The 19,720-nt window shown below is 38.6% G+C and overlaps 1 protein-coding gene across 5 annotated transcripts in view; it reads left to right on the top strand.

Moving 5' to 3' along the window:
* Positions 1 to 19,720, top strand: part of ndrg4 (NDRG family member 4) — a 55,710-nt gene that overhangs the window by 25,814 nt on the left and 10,176 nt on the right. For 2 of the 5 annotated variants that reach the window (XM_017428893.3, XM_017428891.3), the window contains exons 2-5: positions 1,306 to 1,396; positions 3,929 to 4,087; positions 9,982 to 10,023; positions 16,672 to 16,777. In XM_017428893.3, the coding sequence (XP_017284382.1) occupies positions 1,319 to 1,396; positions 3,929 to 4,087; positions 9,982 to 10,023; positions 16,672 to 16,777 (385 nt within the window). In that variant the 5' untranslated portion in view covers positions 1,306 to 1,318. Of the gene's footprint in view, positions 1 to 1,305; positions 1,397 to 3,928; positions 4,088 to 9,981; positions 10,024 to 14,767; positions 14,975 to 16,671; positions 16,778 to 19,720 lie in introns of those variants that run through there. The other 3 variants (XM_017428892.3, XM_017428896.3, XM_017428897.3) reach the window with 3 other exon arrangements.

Raw genomic sequence — 19,720 nt, 5'->3', positions numbered from 1 at the left:
GCACCCGACCCCTTTGGCCCCTCCCATAGGTGGTGAGCCCATGGGAAGGGGGACCCACGTATCCTCTTCGGGCTGTGCCCAGCTGGGCTCCATGGGTGAAAGCCCGGCCACCAGGCGCTCGCCAACGTGCCCCACCTCCAGGCTTGGCTCCAGAGTGGGGCCCCGGTGACCCGCGTCCGGGCGAGGGAACACTGTGTCAGTTTGCAGATGTAGTTACATTTTGATAAACGTACAGAATAAAAAAACAATAAAACATTCATGTTAATGTTGTTTTACAGTTTAAACATAAAATGTTGAATCCAGAGTCACTCAGAAGCAGATTTAGCCCCGAGGAGACTCGTGTGGTCGTGCTCCTCTGTGTTTCTGTGTTGGTGGACTGATGTCATGATGCAGTGATGTTGTTGTACTCATGCCGTCTCCCCCTGCTCTCGGTGTGTGTCTGATGTGTGTGTGTGTGTACTGTGGTAAACTGTGTGTTGTGAAACACAACACGCTGGTCTGATTCGGTCTTTATCAAGGCTCAGCTCTTGTTTTATCTTTGGAGAAGTAGTCTGTGTGCTTCCAAGCTTCACATTCCACAGACTCCGGTTTGAAATGTCTCTCTGTTATCTGGAATATTACGCACAGAGGAATGCCACTTAAAAAAATTGCCAACCTGTTCAGATTCTTATCTTAAGGCTTAATCACTCCTAAAGTGGGTCACTGTTGTCCACCTGTTGCTGCAAAACTGAAAAAGAAAGTTTCAAAATGAACATCTTTGTAAAAAATGTGTTTTCTGAAAGTTGTATCTATAAAACTGTAGAATCAGATGAACGAGGCCAAAGATATAACATTTTAAAATTAAAATGGAAGTTTTTTGTTTGTGGACAAATAATTGAACTATTCCAGGGGAAAGAAAAAGCTTCTTTAACTTTTATATTGAAGGAAATAAGATGCAAATTGAACCAACTTTGGCATGTCGGTTAGTATTTGGAAGTTTATTTCCTGGATTGAATCTGAAAAGATTTTCTGTGGAGAGCGTGTTTTTCCTACTAATCTTGTTTTTTTTTTTAAAGAAAGAAAGGTAGTTTCAATGCTAATTTCCTGTTGCTGGTCACTATATTAAATGTCAGCTTTTGAGGTTTTTAAAATTTGAATTTGTGAAAAAAAGCTCAAACAGGATGTGTCACTTTCTTCATCATAACAGTCAGGATTTATTTATTTATATATTTATATCCTCGAGCACAGAAAGTACTTTGCATGATGTAATAATAATGTAACCTTGAATGTGTGTTGTTTTTCTGTATGTTGCCATGGCGATTGCAGGTTGCTGTCCAGGATGGCGGGGATGAAGGAGCAGCAGATCACGGAGGAGAAGCCCCTGCTGCTGGAGCAGAAAGGAGTGGACTCGGACATGGTCAGTCCTCCTTATTTATGTTACCATTAACCCTCCTATCTGGGCATTCACATGTGATTACTGTAGCCCTTTAAAACTCTTGGCATATTAAGACAGAGATGTTTGTGCTCATTATTTGGGATGGCTTATAATTAGACAATGTGCTTGTTTACCAGCAGAGAAGGAAATTAATGAACTCCATCCAACCATGAGGCTTTGATAACAATGCAGGGAGAAGATGAAAGCTCATTTAAGCTGTGAGAGGAAGAGAACAATAGTGGTGGAGAACCAAGCAAATAAAACACACAGAACGGGCAGTAGGCGGTTACATAAACGCCACTTATTCCAGTCCACTTCTCCATTAAACAAGCAACAGGTAGAGGCTGAATCAGTGACTCTTGAATGGCTCTTGATGCACGAACTTTATAATTGCCGGAGACTTGTCTGATAGAAAAGTGACTTGAAGAGGCAAGATTGATTCCTGGAAATCACTTGTATAATTAGCATCCTTAAACTTTTTAACGGCTCTGCCTTAGTTAAGTGGCTCAGTTCGCTTATAATTCCTGCCATTCATGGCGAGGCGAGATGTTTGATCTAAAATAGAAGCACAGAAAAGGTTACAGGGGAATAATTGGAACATCTGAATGGCCAATTATGAAACAGTCAACAAAATAATTAGCTCCCAGAAAAGCATGAAAACAAGCATAAACAAATGTGAGGTAATTATCTGTTTCTGACGAGCATCTTATTTATACCACTGATGAATCATTTCACTGTCAGAGATGAGACCCTGCACCCAGATGATACAGGAGGTCAGGGTTTGAGATAACATGATATGCTATCAATCAATATGAATCTATTAAACCGCCACTAATCAATTAAAGGTCATTAGGCCTGCTCATTATTACTCTCTGTTGGTAAATAATCAAAGTCGTTGATTACTGCGTCATTGATCCAGTTACATGTTGCATGACTCTGTGGGCTGCTGTTTATTATTCTGCCAAAGTCCTCCTCTGCTCAGACACATTCGGTTCCATCAGATGCCTCTTACCACTTATTTAAAGTCTGCAGCTCAAGTGACCTTTAGGGGTAGTTACTGAGGGATTACCTCCTAACACAGAACAGCGGTAAAACAAATGACATTTCATGTTTGACAAAAGCTGCGTTCACATGACATGAGAACAATCAGAACGAGCAAGAGACTAAAAATGCAACCGTATTTCAGCAAAAAAAATAGAGTAGAAGATGTTTTGTTCTCATGTTTCTGGTTAACTTTGTAACACTAATAAAACAAATGCCAAATAAAGTTGAATTTTTTTTTTAAAACATCTGAAATCTTGTGAAAAATAATGAAAATGACATGCCAGTCACTGAACGGCTGCTTCTTTTGACATGACGTGACAGCAGAACATTTCTGTTTTAAAGCTGCTTGAGAAGCAGTCCATTATAGTCCTGTCATAGACTCTTTGTATTACAGACCAAATGTCCCTTTCTTCTCCTGCTGTTGGGAATTGAAGCCGGCAGGATCCGGTTTGTGAAAGCACTGGGGATGTAGGGCTTTAGGTTCCACCTACTCCCCCCAACACACGTGTTACCACTGGTATCTATTATAACTGGAGACAGACAGGACCAGAACCCAGAAGGAAAGGTTTCAAAGGACAATCGCCCCCTAGTGGCTGACTCCAGTACAATTTTTAAGTCCAGCCTCTCCATATAAATAAATGAGTAAAATAAAAACAAATACACCTCAGATCATGATTCAACTAGCTCTTGCCTTGCTACTGTTTGTTCAAATTTACATTTTTTTATGCATTTACCTGTAGATGGACGACACATCTCTGCTTCTCCTGTTGTTTACAATTGAAATTATATCCAGGTTGTGTTTTAGGTGCCACCGTGTTGTTTTTCTGGAGCCAGCGGCTGCTCACTCGGGATGTGGTTGTTGCACCATTGATAAAAAAAAACAAAACTAATTTAAACAAAACTTATGGAAAAATGGATATTTGAATCTACAGTATCAAGATACGTCTACGTAAATCAATGTATAACACCTGGAAAAATAACGTGTATTTTTATTTTTACTTAGGAAATTGTCTCATTTGATTACATGAAGGGGAGGGACTTAAAAATTGTACTGCAGCCAGCCACTAGGGGCACTCGTCCTTTGTGGCTTCAAATTTGGGCTTCTGGTCTTGTGATCTTGATGGGACCAGCCTGCAGGGATGGTTGGTCCCATTCCGGCTTCAATTTCCAGGTTCCCGTCAGAGGTCTCGATACAGAAACAATCTATGGTTCCTGCCTACAACCTGTCCCTTTACTCTGATTAAAGGAAGGCTGCAGATCTTTGCCCTGACCATCCTGGTGACGCTGGACCAGAAAAGCTGCAATGAAACAGGACAAAATGTCAGGACAAAACCTGCTCCATCACTGCATCAGAAAATGGAAAATGAATTATGAGCATCATGTTTTTATGTTGACTGTACGTTGCTGACATGTCTGCTCCCTGCTGTTTCCCAATAAATACCTTGTTGTGCTTGTTGTTTTGCAACACAGCAGGATAAAGGAGAGGAGGCATCGGCGGGGCAACCATGCCCCGAAAGCCCCGCGCCCTCTAATGAACCCCCTCCCCCCCGCCGCCCCACTCACCGCTGGCATGCCTTCGCACGGCACTGGCTCCGCCAGACCCGCCGTCGGACCAGCGGGGTCATCCCGGTAACTACCAGAGCAAGCAGAAACATCTGACTGGCAGCACACAAAATCAAATACACAACACAACTAAAACCACAAACCGAGTACAGCTGCACAAAAAACTGAAGCATAAGATAACCTAAAAATCTATTTTTAATAGTAACTTGTGAAAGGTAGAAGCTGAGACAAGAGGGAGTATTTAGCTACCAAAAAAACTGCACTTACAAAGGTAAAACAATATTTTCTTTATAAAAAATACTGTTACGTTTTGCCAGACTACTACAGATAAAGTATGTTTCATGGAAAACCTTTTTTCCAACTACATTTTAGGTTAAACACCACTAAAGAACATAAATAAATAACGTGCACTGTCACACAGAAAAACACTGGTCCAAGGAATTTTATTCAAGAGAACAAAATATAAAACCCTGGAAGCTCTTATAACCTAAAATGTTTATGTCAGTTATTGTTGTCCTATCATACATTTGGTGGACGACAGCTGTTTACACGTTAATCTCTATTTAAGCTTATCTCTGCATTTTTTTTTTCATTTAAAAGCTTCCTGGATTCTCTTGACATCCACGAGCTTTCTGATGCATGCATGGAAATATGTGGACCAAAAATGAGAGAATGCATCAGCTTAAAGACAACCTTTAAACCAAAGTTAGTCGTTTGATGACAACTTAGCTTTGTTAAAAAATATATACAGATTTTACTTTGTTATTTTTATCTTGTAAAAGTGATCTAAATCCATATTTAGGATTTCTGCTCAGTTTACTGTTATATATTTGCATTTAGACAAGTCAGCATAAGATAAATTGATGACATGATAACAAAATGAAGACATATTACTGGTGAACTTTATATATATATATATATATATATATATATATATATATATATATATATATATATATATATAAAGAAAAGAATCAAATCTATAGAAGTTTTAGTCAGAAAGTGGAGGTTAAAAATTGCCAGCTGCTTCTTAAACGCTGGTTTACCTGTGTTGTATTGTATTTGAAATATAATAATCAGCTTTCAAGCACTTCTATTGAGCTGTGTAAAAAAAATTAACCCATCCAGTCTCTTTAAAAGACTAGTTAGCTAGAAACTTGTTAGCCTAGTTTAGCTCAGTAGTCTTTGACATAAACAGATTTAAAGAATCTTGTTGTAAATAATACACCTTTAAATCACATATTAATATATTTTATATTGATTATTATTTTATTAAACTCTAATCTTAGTGGAAAAAACTCATAAAAAAGAAAAGTTTGAATTTCAACCTAAATGTATGTATGAACCAGGCTAAGCATGATTTTATTAGTCAGAAGTGTGTGGAAAATTAGTATATTAGCATAAAATTGAGGTTTTACAACTCATAAAGCTATTGTTAATCTTTTATACTTAAAATTACTTTGTTTTAGACTAATTTGTTTTATTTAGCTTGTTTTATTCAGCTATAAAATACCCAATGAATCCATACAAAAACACCACAGAACCTGGTGTACAATCCATTTCATGCACTCTGGACTTCAAGTCAGATCCTTGATCCTTCAGGACCTGAGATTCACTCTTGGTGTTGCTGAGAGAAATCCTTTGGAATATAAAAACGCATAAAATCTGGGCCAGAATCTGCATTCATGAAGCCAACTTTCAGACACAGACAGAGATCAGAGATGGCAGGAAGCCCATCACAGTTTCCTCACAGCGCCTTATCAACATGCAGCCTCACGCGTCACAGTCTGTGGGGATCAAAAGGGCTAAACGAGAATTCACATCACCTTTAGGAATGCATTTCTTCGGTTCAGTCTCCTCAACACATCTCTTACATGCAGTATGTGGGTGGTATAGGAGGTAAAATAAAGAGAAGAGTGCCACCTGCTGGTCCGACCACCGTACTGCCATTTCTCCTCTAAAAACAAAGAAACCATCTGCATGAAAACTGCAGGGACTGAAGTTGCTCTTTCAGTTGCACTTTTAGCTTAAAAATTTTGTTGTATTTCAAGCCTCTCACCCCCCCAGCTGTTCTGGTGAAGACACAACACATAAAAATCCCTGATAGGATCAGTTAATGCAGCTTCAGACCCTGTAGTTTTTGCGACTTGTTTCTCCTTTTTTAGCCATATCCCTGCCCCGACTTCGACTCACTTTCATGTCCTTTGTTGTCCACTCATTGTAGCTAGTTAACTAAAATGTGACTTCATCTTGTCATAATCCACCATTTTTCCATGTTGTGTCCATCTTTAATGCTGTCATGTTTTCTTTCAGGGGTGTCGTCAGAAATCCCCACCTGACCTCACAGATTAGCAGCTGTGCATGTCTAACAAGGAAACAAGCCATCTGTCTGTTCTGGCAGGCATCTAACCTCACATGCATGCCCTTACTTTTTTGATTTAGTTTCTTTTGGTTTTTGTGCAGAAGTCCAGATGTTCCTGCTCTGCTCTAGGCTTTACAAAGGCAGCAGAGCACAAATAAGCGACATGTGCTGAAATAACACCGGTTAGAATGGCTGGACTTACACTGGTGTGCTGGAAAAGTGTGACATCATTTTATGTGTCTGTGAATGTTGTTTTTTAGCATGTGTTGTTTTATACCACATTGGGATGCATTCATTTATGAAAGAAAGCCTGTTTCATGTCATTTTTTCCTCCTAAAGGATGGACTTACAGTGTTTGTGCTTGTCTTAAAACAACATGCAGGCCATAAAAATATTAAAATATTCAACTGATAAGTGCTAAAATCCAGACTGTAAAGAAAGACAAACAATGAAGCATTATTGCAAACTCTATTTTCAGCACAGGTTTATTTTGTGAACCTGAGAATTTATTTTTTTATTGTGAATGTTCACTTTGAATTTAAATATCAGAGGCCACAAGAGAGTCAAAAAGTCAGGCAGGGTCGATAAACAAACGATTAAACATCTCCGAACTAATCAGATTAACATGCAGCTGCTCAGGAATTCAGTAAAAAGAAGGTAAACAGTTTAAAATTAAAGATAGGAAGAGGAAATTCTTCTAAACAAAACTACAAGGACAGACATATTTTACCAGCTTAAAGGTGATTTTCTTTTCTTCATATTGTTAGAAGATTCAGAGAATTCAGAGGAATGTCTCATTTTGACTTCATTACTTGGCAGTTTTTTGACTAATGTATTTTGTTTAATTGTTTGTTTGTTTTTAATTTAATTAATTAACATTTAACTCTGACATATGAATCATTCAGTCATTAAATGCTCCTAAAGTGAAAGGATGAATCAGCGTTATGTAACACACAAGTTAGCCAAGAACCCATCTTAAATTGGAATTTTAGGCTCCTTTTTCTTAGCTTGTTCCTATTTATTTAGTGGAATCTATGAAAAATACCGAAGGTTGAAAAGACAGACGATATAATTTTCACTAAACAAGTAGTTATTAGCTGAAAAGTTAACATAATAACCTAAAGGATGATGCTAGTTGTTTTTATCTTTTAGTCGTGACATAAAACACTTACCAGTTTTTATTATTTATTATACCTTGCATTATATGCTGTCCTGGTTAGAAACAAGGACTGAATAAAAAATAAGTGAAAACGCAGCTAATGTCCAAAGCAAAACTTTAAAAGACCTTTAGAAATCCCGGAGAACTGCTGATAAAGACGTCTTTACTGGATTACAAGGACGTCTGGCTGCTTGGGAAAAAAAACTATAATCTTGGGATGTAAATTCTTCAGATTCATTAATGCTGGAGATGATTTAAGCTGTTTCAAGTTGAACTGGATCTGATTCGTGGTCCTATAAACTGATATCTAAAAAAAGGAGATAAATCATTTGAGTAGTTTTGTTTCTTGCTATTTTTATTATTAAATGTTGGGAGCTTTGGGGATAAATTAAAACTTCTTTTGGGCTTATTCTGCTGCTCATATGTTCACAGGGAAACGTTGGGCTTCAGATCACAAAAATCTTTAAAGGAAATCTAATAATTTCATAACATCAAACTGTTGAAGCTGCATATGACCTAAAGCAGGGGTCTCCAATCCTGGTCCTCAGGTCCACCATCCTGCATGTTTTCCTTGTTCCTCTGCTCCAACACACCTGATTCAGAGGTTAAATCACCTCTTCATGTTTTGCAGAAGCCTGTTAATCACCCATTGATTCAAACCAGGTGTGTTGGAGCAGAGAAACAAGTAAAACATACAGGATAGCTGCCCTTGAGGACCAGGATTGCCCACCCCTGACCTAAAATCTACTTTTCAATATGTTAAATGTTATTTTTGTTCCATAAATCACCTGTTAGGAAGGGATCCTTAATATAAAGTACCTAAATGCAGATTTTAAAACAGTTCTCAGTGTTTATCATGGCCATGTGAATGTTGTTTTAAGACAAATTTGAAAAAAGAAAAAGGAAATACAATCTATCCTTTAAACCAAGACCAGATCCTCCCAAGATTTGAGGCAAATTACCTTGAAATTAAAGTTTTACGTCTAACTCATTACCTAAGCTGTATCTTTGGCTGAAGTCGTCTTGACCTCGCTCAGTCTTTGTCTTATTTCAGCACTGAAGGGGTCAGGTTGCATCTCTTACGATCTGTCTCCCTTCACTACAGTGGCCAGATCACAAAAAATGTTAGTTTAATGCCTCGACTGTTTGGTTTGGCTCATCTTTGTTTGCTGATCCGGATCGGTTTCGAGGTGACTTGCTGTGACGGGGGGGGGGGGAATCTGACTGCAGCTCGGCCTCATTATGTGTTTAAAAACATCATCAATCTTCACTTTTTAACATCGAGTTCTTCGCAGTTTCCCACATGTGCTTCAGCAATGGATCTTTGTAGCATTAATGTTTAAATCATGACAAAAAAATCATGATTGACATTAAGTTTCAAAACATTAAAGCAGCTGAAAACGTAAAGCACCTCTAAAAGGATTTTATCACTTTTAACGATCAGGTAACACTTTCTAACAGGGGCTTTATAAACAGGTTAATCATGACTTTGTTTACACTTTATAAACTCGTCAGACATCGAAGCAGGCTCACTAATTGGCAAGAACAAGTGCTGGACTTTTATTCATTCAGGTAAATAAATGTAAGTCGTTACTAAATAACAAACTGGGTTAAAAACAACCCAGTTAAATTTGTGGGTAGGTTTAACTCAGCAGGGTTGGGTTCTCTGCTTAACCCAGTGGACCATGTTTCATTTTGTACCCAAAAATTGTTGAATTAAAGACAAAATCTGGGTTATTAGATAATTACAGCTTAGGTTGGTGTTCACTTTTAGACCCAATATTTGGTCAAACCAACTCAACAACTAAGTTATCCCCATAATCCAGCAGTTTTAAATAACCTTATTTGCCAATAAGAAAAAAACAGTAACTTACTGAGAAATATTCATTATTTAAAATGTAAATAGTGGATGGATAAAATAGGATAAAATAGTGAAAAAATGAATAAAAGTACAGGACTTGATCTTCCTTAACAATGAGTCTGCTTTAATTCATGAACAGTGTTTTAAAACTGTTTTATAAATGACTGTTGATGTTTTTTGTAATGTTTATGTAAGTCCCAAATGAATCCAGTGTTTTACTATAATAAAATATTCCTTTAAATAAAGGTTAAAAAAAAAGCTTTTTTCTGCCCATGAAGGCAGCAATCGATGATAAATTTTATTATTCTGAGCTGCTGAGGTGCTTCTGGGAAACTGCTCGTGTGTGTGTTTGTGTGCGTGTGTGTGCATGTGTGTGTGTGATGGTGGTGGTGGTGGTGTGTGTGTGTGTGTGTGTGTGAGTGTGGTTTGGACCAGTGCACAGCTCTTCTGCACTACTGTGAGTCTATTCACCCTTACAACTACAGCAATGGATGCTTCTTAGAATATGTAAGTTCAGACATCTTATCTTTTTCCTGTTTTGATGATTTTTGTCTCTTTTATCTGCTTGTCTCCCTCAGCAGGAGTGCTGTGAACAGCTGATGCCACCAGGCGACTGGAAGGTAAGAGCCCCCCCACCCCTCTCCCCTCTCCTCTGTGGGACCTTTTCCTGTTAGTGTGAGATTTGTGTTCTTATTGTCTTTTTTTGTCACTCCTTTGTTGCTGGTTCACACAGAAAGTCAGCAAAGCCTGTCTCAGTTTGAAGATTAAGATATGTTTTCAAGTCTAAAAATAATATCTGTCTCAGTTTGAAGCTGCTGGCTTAATGATGACACAAACAAAATACAAGTTTTGCACAGAAAAAAAAAGAATCCACATTCCTGCAGAATTAGGAGGGCTGTAAAATATTATTAGCACTCTGTAGTTCCCTGAGCTCCTGCACTCTGATTTCTGGGTAATAAGAAATGACTGGACAGATAAACGGTCACACAACCCAAAGAAATTAGTGTAAAATAAACCAAAAGTTTTATGGGATGAAAATGATGACATCAGGGAACCATTCTTTCAGACTTCAGAGATTCAAAGTGCCCTACAGTTTCAGCTTTGTGTGACCAATTAGTATCAACATTAAAGCAAAAGATAACCAATAGGAAGAATAAAAATTATCATCAACCATTTAAGTATTAAAACATCAATTGAAGTCCACAAAGTAACTTTTTGACATTAGTAAAACATGCAGTTTATCATTTCAACCTCAAGCTCTAAATTCCTTATAATTAATTAACTAATTGATTAATTATAAGTTCCTTAAGAATGCACTATTTAGTTCATTATTTGAACTGATAGTATACTAGTACATATACACAATGCATAATACAGCCCAGTACATTCTGGGTATGTACCAAGTGCTTACCTGTTATGTATTGGGTACTTACAGGTACATACTTGGTACACACCTGGTGGTTATGTACCTGGTACCTACCTTGTATTTACTAGGTAAGTACCAACTGTGTATCAAGTACATAGTGGGCTGTATTATGTATTGTTACCTTTAACGTTGGTAATACCGCATGAAATTATACCTCACTGTGAGGTAATATTGTTTGTCTAAAACTGTTATTTTTCTTATTACTGCATGTGACTTTAGGAGATTCTAATATATTTTTACCCTTCGATTAGACATGTAAGACACATATTTATTTTGGCTGTGGCGTCACAGAACCACATGATTTAACAGTCAGTAAATAAAATGAATAACCACCCAAACAAAAAGGTTGATAAGGTAACAGAATCGATAGGTGACGTTTTAAAGGGTTATTTTGTTAGAAATGGTCCCAGCAGCACGTTGGCCTTCTCCGGTCTGAGCACGGGACGCAGCGGGCTGCAAACTTGCAAACTGTCCTGCAGAGCTGAAGATCCAACCCTGAGGTTTGCTTGGACTGCATGCAGAGGGGAAATGGGTGTTAGATTTCCACCAGAAGAGTTCTTCATTGTCTCCATAAAAACAGACACCGAGCTCTAAAAATTACCTCTTCATCAAAGATGTCTCTTCTTATCAGTCGATGGCAGCTGACAGGTTTATTTGAAATCATTCAGCTACATACAAAAGTTACAAAATATGTTGTTTATATGTGCAAAATAAACCTAGATGTTTAGAAAAATTAACTAAAGAGAAGAAAACATGTTTACTAAGGATGCTTTTTTATTTCTTCACAAAAAACTTTAAACCTTGGTGGTTGTACTAAAATCGCACATTGTTTTCCTTCAAAAATCTGCTTTATTTAACCTTAAACACTGCTATAATGTACAAACTTGACTCTTCTGATTAAAACAGCAAAGTCATTTCTTTTAAACTTTAGGAAACCATGACGGCATCAGTTTGGATAAGTAGAGATTCACATGTTTAACGAGCCTGCTGGATAATTTTAGTCACATGAGTGTGAAGCGGCAGGAGCGGTAAACACCTCTGTTTCACCTCTGTTTTCACACGTCAGCTCGTCTCAGCTCTCAGATCATAAACTACAGTCAGGTTTCTCTCAGCTGACTGTGATATCCAGGACCGAGTGCGTTGGGAGATCAATACCTTCAATGTTTTGGAAAAGTTTTAAAGATTCCTCAGAAGAAAAAAAGATGCATGTTGGAAACAGTGGGGCTCTACAATGAGGCACCATTTTTCCATTGTTACATTTATCTGTTCCTGATATTCTGATGAAAGAAGCTTCGGGAGCTTATGGAATAAACTTTGATGTTTATATGTTTAATACCATCTGCTGCTTGTGGGGGCAGTCGGTTATTTGTAACCTACCTTAATCAAATCATTTTATAGTAAAAAAAACCTCAGGAAAAGGCAAAAGTGTTGCTGTGATGTGATCTGTGCTCAGTGGCTGCTGAAGAATCTGAAACTGTTGTTTAAGCTAAAAAAAAAGGCAGGATATTAGCTAAAAGCTAAAATAACCTAGCAAAAAACCAAAGGTAACACAAGATGTCGGCTAAAAGCTAAAAGTATATAAATGGTAACTAAGAGAGGCAAAACTCTAAATTTAGCTAAATGGCAGCAAAACAATAAAAGTTGCAGAATGGTAGCTAAAAATAAAAGTAACGAAAGCCTAGCTAAAAGCTAAATGTAGCACACAATGAGTACGCTGAAGCAGATTTCAGAGAGAACAATGTTTCTGAAGGAATTGAAATGAAGCATTTTTGTGAATAAAGGTAAATATTTTGCGTATAAAAGCCACAAAAAACAAAAGTCAGAGCACACATCTCCTGAATGTTTTGATCTAAATGGCTAAAATAGCACAAACTCTGCAGAAGCAGTTAGATTGCTAAAGATGTGCGTTTAAAAAAACAGAAAATAACTGTCTGAATGCTGATTTACATTATCCAATAAATTAGGAAGAAAACTAAACTCTAAACTAAATATTTTAATTTGCTGCCTACATGGGGAACCATGAGCAGAAAATCCAACCCATATGTCAGTCTCCCCTTCAGACTGCCTCTTGCACATCAGACCCTCACTGACTCAGATTGTGTGTTTAAAGCCGACACGGTGATGCAGAGTCAGCAGGGAGAGAGTTAATCTCCTGTGTGGGGGGAAAGTCAAAGAGCGAAAAGGAAGGGAAGGCAATGAGCGATCTGTCAGCAGGAAAAGGGGATAGCTGGGGTGAAAAAAGAGACAGAGAAAGAGAAAAGAGGCGCGATGGAGGTGTAGCAGTAGGACAAAGGGCTTGTTGATGAATGTCACCACAGAGCAGAGAGAGGGAGAAGCTGCAGTCAGCACACCATTGCAGCCATGTAGATGTGCACGTACGCTTCTCTTTCTCCACCTTAATATTTAACTGCATGCTCATTTGACGTTTCAGCATCACACAGCATCTGGAGCTTCGTTGGGGTTGTTTCAGGGCAGTATTGATCATCGCAGCGTCAGCACGTGGAGCAGACATCTTGTTAGACGAGACGTTCAAGGTCACATCATCGTAATTCTGTTGGAGACAAAAAGAAAACGATCGAGTTTGTGCCTGGAATAAAAACAGAAATGATTTGACTTTACTAATTAATGATATCAGATATGTTTGTGCTGAAATGTTGAAAAGAGAACATGCTTGTTGTTTTAGTTTGTATTGGTGTAATTTTTGGAACCACAAAAACAAATAACTGTGAAGCTGCTTCCCAGTCTTTATTATTTATTTATTAATAAGTCTTGGTACTCTTAGTGTTACTTTGCTGTGTACAAGTACCTCTGTTGTTGTGCTTCAGTGTTCTATAGTTAACTTTATTAGTAGTACTTTTTAGTTTCGTGCATCTCTAAGTTGTGATTGATACAGTAAATTCACACACTGCCTTCAGTCCAAAACATTAAAGACACCTGAATACAGTGTGTCCCCCTTAATACAGGGAAGTCTGATGAATCTCAATCTCTTTTCAAAACTGTCAATTCCTATTTGTTTTATTAAATGCATCGTACACACACGTGACCACCTATTAGTACAAATCAGTCAATCTTTGCATTTATGTTCATATTTGAGATACAGCATGAAGGATGCGTCTCTGTGACGATCCAGAAAACTTATTTTCTTATTTTGCTTGTTGCTAAACAAAAAAAACGTTACATGCAACAAGGTTTTGCTAAAGATAATTAATTGGTTTTGGCACCAAAATCAGTCAACACTGTCTGTTAGCAAAATATCTCATGAACCACTGGACAGATCTTAGTGAAATTCCCAAAAAGTTATAATTGGCTGGCAAGCTCATTAACATTTGGAATAAACACAATTCAAGATGTTCAGCACAGCTAATCAACCTTCACAAACACAAAGATGGCTTTAATTTAATCAGATTTATGGATATTGCGCTAAAATGTGATGTGGTTATAGCTGAAAGTCTTTAACAACGCATGCTACGAGAGCTAACACGTCGTATGAGATTTCACAACACTGCATGAGATTATGCATAACGTTATTTACAAGGTTTGCATAAAATGGCTAAAATTGTTCTGCATGAGATGATTTTACTTTAAATCTCTGGCATGAAAGTATGTGGCTGATGAGTATGAGGCTTTTAATTATGATTTTTTTTAAAATGAAGCCTGATAATCAGTTGTATAATAATGTGCCCTTACATTTTCTATGAAAACATTTGCTCTAAGTCACTAACAGTCGTGTCTGTCCGAAGTGATAAACATAACAAGGTCGATGAGGAAAAGAGGTAAACAACATCAGAAGTAGAGCAGTGGTGCTGATGAGAGCAGCATGAGCGTTTACCAGTGGCTGTGAGGGGAGGCAGCCCTCTAAGCCAATCGTCTGCAGCTCCTCCCATTCGCATGTCTCTGGCGCTTGTAAAACGTGAGTGAGGGTGAGGGATGGGTGAGGAAGAGGAGGGGCAGCAGAGCGCAGAATAAGAGTGTTGTTGGCAGCAGCGGAGAAGACAAAGACTCTGCAGCATCTCCGTGCAGACCTCCATCCCTCAGCGAGTGCTCATCAGGACGTAGTCCCTGAAAACAGGAGAGGTCTGGCTTCTCCCTCCTCTTCCTCGGCTGAGAGTGTACGCACTGCAGCCATGCCTGAGTGTTGGGATGGGGTGAGTACGGTGTGCTGTCATCTTCATCACCATAATAATTTGGGGGTTTGATTTTGTTTGTGTCCTATTGTTTAAATATAAAATATTTTTGGGGTAGTGTAAGTTATTTTTACCACACTGTATTCAGTGTGTGATAACAGACCCAGATGATGGATCATTCTCTGACTGTGGCCCACTGACACACATAAACACATAAACACAGATGCTGCTTTAAAGCTCTGATGATGATGATGCAGATGATGAATTTTGTTTGCTGATGTTTTTTGGTTTTAATCTAGAGGAAGACAAGCAAAGCACGCTTGTCTTTCCTGTTTTTAACGTCATGCATTTCTGAGCCTTTCCACACTAAAAAAGAGGAAAAATGACTCCAACTTCTGTTGCTGCAGAAACCATAAATGATGCTGGGATTCCACCTTCATAAAGATATTCTGAGACCTTTTCTTGTATTTTCATCCAGAGCACACAGAGAGCTCATGTGTTTATAAAAATGTCACTGAACCCCTGATGGAGTCACTGCCTCCAATTAGACTGCTGATTGAGGATAACTCTGATGTTTAGGCTGAAATAATGGTGAGATAATCTGTTTGGATTAACTGGTAAGTGTTGGCTGCATGACTGTCTGCTCCTGAAGGGGATTATGGAAAATTCTGTTGGTTTGCAGGATGCACAACTGCTGCGTGTTTCTGTGCTGCAGGAGATTTAAATAGCCGCATGGCGACTGTTTGTTGTCTTCCAAATAGCAAATGGCTGTTCAGCGGTGCTGCAGATTGACAGCAGCAGATTGGTGGGAGGATTTTTCAGTCAGGTGTTAAAACACGCAGAAAACAAGACAATGTGTTTGTATTTGGATTTACTTTAGAGAGGAGAATATAAACAGGAGAGTCAGCAGCATCGGACCTGAATCAGTTGTAATAATCTCTGCTGTGTTAATTTGTATGTGTCTAGATTGCGCATTTCACCATAACACTTGTCTCATACCTCCATTTTGAGTTTGGCTCGCTGTGACCAGCAGATGCTGACAAAATGTGGGTCACAACATGAGGTGTTTAGATGCAGCACTGCTGTGGAGCCGCTGGACTGAATTTAAAAGGCTCTAACACGTTACAAAAACATGCCAGTTAGAACAGCGCTTAGCTGTTTTTATCACTGTCCATATATGCAGCAGCTGCTTTGTGTTACAGGATGCTTTTGCTACATGGGGTTATTTACAGTGAAATAAAATTGAGACATCAGTGTTTATTTACTGAGAAGCTGCTGCAGAAAACTAAAAGTGACTGTTTTTAAGACAAATATACATAGACAACGCCTGAGTTTTGCAGATGTTGAATGCTTGCTATCTTGTAAGATCCAACACAAAGGGATTTATCTGCATTAGTACTTTTGATGTTGGTAAAATATGCATCAACATCCGCTGACATTATATGATTACGTCATTGAAACCATTTTCTTTTAAATTATTTAAAAAGCGTGACATTTTCTAAATTAATCTACGCCTCATTAATTGGAACCACTAATTATTCTTTCTATCTCCAACCTGCACCACTATCAAACATTAATGAGAAACATCGTGTGAAGTGACTCTTAGTAAGAAGCAGCTGAAATGACGAGGTGTCATATTTTAAATCAAAACATCGGAGAGGTTGACTGGTCAGAGGAATCGTGTGTTGGTTCAGTTTGTTGGTTTATCTCTTTCACAGGAACATGATGTTGAGACCCCTTACGGGATGCTGCATGTGGTGATCCGAGGGGCGCCCAAAGGAAACAAACCTGCCATCCTCACCTACCACGATGTGGGGCTGAACCGTGAGTATCTGTTGCAAAAAACAACAAAAAAAAGAAACGTGTCAACAGATGTTACTGTTTCTGCACCTTTCGCAAGTGATACTTGGCTTCTTTGTCACATTACAGTCTGTTTTTCTGTCTTAACAAATGCAACAAATCCTTAAGGAGGCCTGAATCACAACTAAGCAAACTTTAAAAAACAATTTTACAGATATTGAGCTAAAATTTGTTGTGGTAGTAGCTGAGAGTCATTCACAACAGATACTTCAAAGGCTACACATTGTACAGCACCTGTGCTCAGATTTGTGGCAACATTTGGCATCAGCCCTGTTTGTCTGTTAGTAAAATATCTTAGAAATTATCAACTGGATGTTCATCTACAGCTGATCAACTTTAATGTCACAATAATTCAAGATGGCTGCCACAGCTAATCAACGTTAGCCTACACAAAAATGGCTATAACTTCGTGGTCCAGAAGGCGGCAGGTGATATGCATTCCATCAAAGATTGCTAAGCCTTTAATTTACTTAAATAAATTATTTTTATATACATGTGAGAAAACTTTGAAAGGTATGTGGCTTAAAATTCAGAATGAAGGAAGTTACTCAGCAAACAAACCTGCCTTCTGCTGATATGAGCCGTAAACATTAGAGAACGCTCCAAGCTTCTCTGAAGTTCAGGTTGTTAATTTCAAGCCAGCAGAATAAAGAAATTACGTCGTATTAAAATCCAAACTCTGGGGGAAAAAAATCCAAGTAAAGAGGGTCAGATTTAAGCTTGTGTAGCTTAGCAACAAATGAGGCGGCAAAAAAACAGGATTATCACACTTGTCAGATGCCAGCTTGAGCTGAAAAATAGACTGAAGTTAAACAAGTGAAGCTGACACCAGCCTAGTAATTTAGTTAATCTGGTACATCAGAGATTTTTGTGTCTTTAATGAGAGAAAAAAATAAGATTTATACATCCTTAAATAGAGATTGTGCCCAAGGACTACCTCGAGCTGTGTGCAGGGGTCTGACAGCCATCACCATGTTGTTGTGCAAAGTCACAGCACGGCGTGCATGCCAGCGCTTAATCCACCTCGAGCCCTTGATTAAATAAAACACACGAGTAGGTGACTAACGAGAAAAACAAAAAGAGACATAGACTCTCAGGGGAAATTTGTTCTTTAAATGTGACGACAAAAATAGAAAAGGGAAGATGGCGGAGTTAGTATGAGGGGCATCGCTGAAATGTAGGTCAGAAAAACATCCCCATCCTGCAGAGAAAGGCGGGGCCAGCCTGCAGCAATGCTGCGCTGGCTTGGTGGGTGGAGGTGGGAGAAATATGACTGTGGGGGGAGGGGTGGGGGGGTTGGGGTTGGGTGCACTGCTGGCATGACTGCAGATATCTGGTTGTTGTTGTTTTCTGCCCCACTGCACTGTTTTGTTTTGGTGTTTTTGGGTCCTGCTCACTATGCATCTCCATCTGTAGGGAAAAAATACACAGAAAAAACAATAAAAAGGAACACTGAACATTGAACTCTGAAAAAAAACAATAGGTTGTGTGTTCTCCTGCAGTAAAACCATGTGGCTTTTAGTATTCATAGCAAGGCAATAAATTTCTTGACTGCAGAGCACAACCATAAAGGATGTAGAAAAGTGAAGAAGCAAAGGAACTGAATTGAAAAACAAAACCATGGCAGAAAATTAGTGCAAGTTCATAGTGCAAGTTCATTCTTCCATTGAAATGACTCCTAATAAGCAGATGGCATGGCTGTCTGCCAGGCTCTGGAGAGAACAAGAGGAGAGGAGTGAAAAAAAAAGAAACTGAAACGAAGAAAAAGCGATTAGAAAGTGAGAAAGCAGAGGGTCGATTTAAGAAGCAGAAAAGAGGTCATGCGGCAGGAATTGTTACAGATAATGAAACTGAAGCATTAAATCTGACTGCAGAGGAGGACGTGGAGGAAAGAACCGGATCAAGGGGTGATGGAGAGAGAGGTTCAGTGCAGAAAGTAAAGAGGAAGAAAGTAGGTCATGGAGTCAGTGGGAGTGCAGGATTTTGAGCACGGACCGATGATTCAGCGTGTTCCTGATGAGAAACTTCTCACCTCACTGATGCTCACTTAGCAACTGTGTTTTGGTGAGCCTACAGAGCGTGGTAAACACCGAGCGTCTACCTCTCCTGGCCTCCCCTACTTTTTATCTTTGACCCAGTTGTCATGGTAATTGGGCTGTTTAATTAACGCAGCTCTGCAACAGCCCGGGGAGGAAACTGTGCTGCTGCGTGGTTTCACAAATTTGGACACACATGGGCTGAAAGTAGGCCATCTGCAAAGCCGGTGGGAGGAGGACGAGCTGACACTATAGATGAAGCTTTTTCAGACTTTAATGTTCTGACTTTTTTAACACGGTGCTTCCGGAAATAGGGCTCCACATTTAAATATAATCCTCAGTGAGTCAGCCTCAAAACAAATCGGTTTATCTTGCCAGCACAAACCGGAACAAATCTTTACATTTTAATATTGATGTAATTCTGTCCAGTTTTCCCTATGAAATCAGTCCAATAACATTAAGGATGCATGAAATTATACTTATTTTAACAATGCTCATATCATTAATTATGGTTTGTTGCATTTCATTAAATCATGTCTTATATAAATGAAACAAGAACTTATGGCAGCACTGTTAATTTTTTTCTTAAGTAAAGTTAAACACTAATAACAGAATAACTGATTAGGAAAACATACAAGTTATCAATTACTTTATTATCTTTAGCATAAGGTAGCATCTCACTGGGCTGCTGGCGTCTTTCACGACGTTCACAAACGTTCTCAATTTCCTAATTATAGGAAATATTTCAAAATCTATTCATGATTTTAGTTTAAAACTTAAACTGAATGAAGTTACATCAGGAAGAGTCCTTCTTACTGGCAGAGACCCAGCTGTGCAGATGGTCACCTTCAGGCCCTCCCCGGGAGGGTAG

The sequence above is a fragment of the Kryptolebias marmoratus genome, linkage group LG11 (genome assembly GCF_001649575.2).
Source record: "Kryptolebias marmoratus isolate JLee-2015 linkage group LG11, ASM164957v2, whole genome shotgun sequence".
NCBI classification, from domain to species: domain Eukaryota; kingdom Metazoa; phylum Chordata; class Actinopteri; order Cyprinodontiformes; family Rivulidae; genus Kryptolebias; species Kryptolebias marmoratus.
The sequence above is the reverse complement of the archived record's forward strand: the minus strand, read 5'-3'. Positions and strand labels throughout refer to the sequence as shown.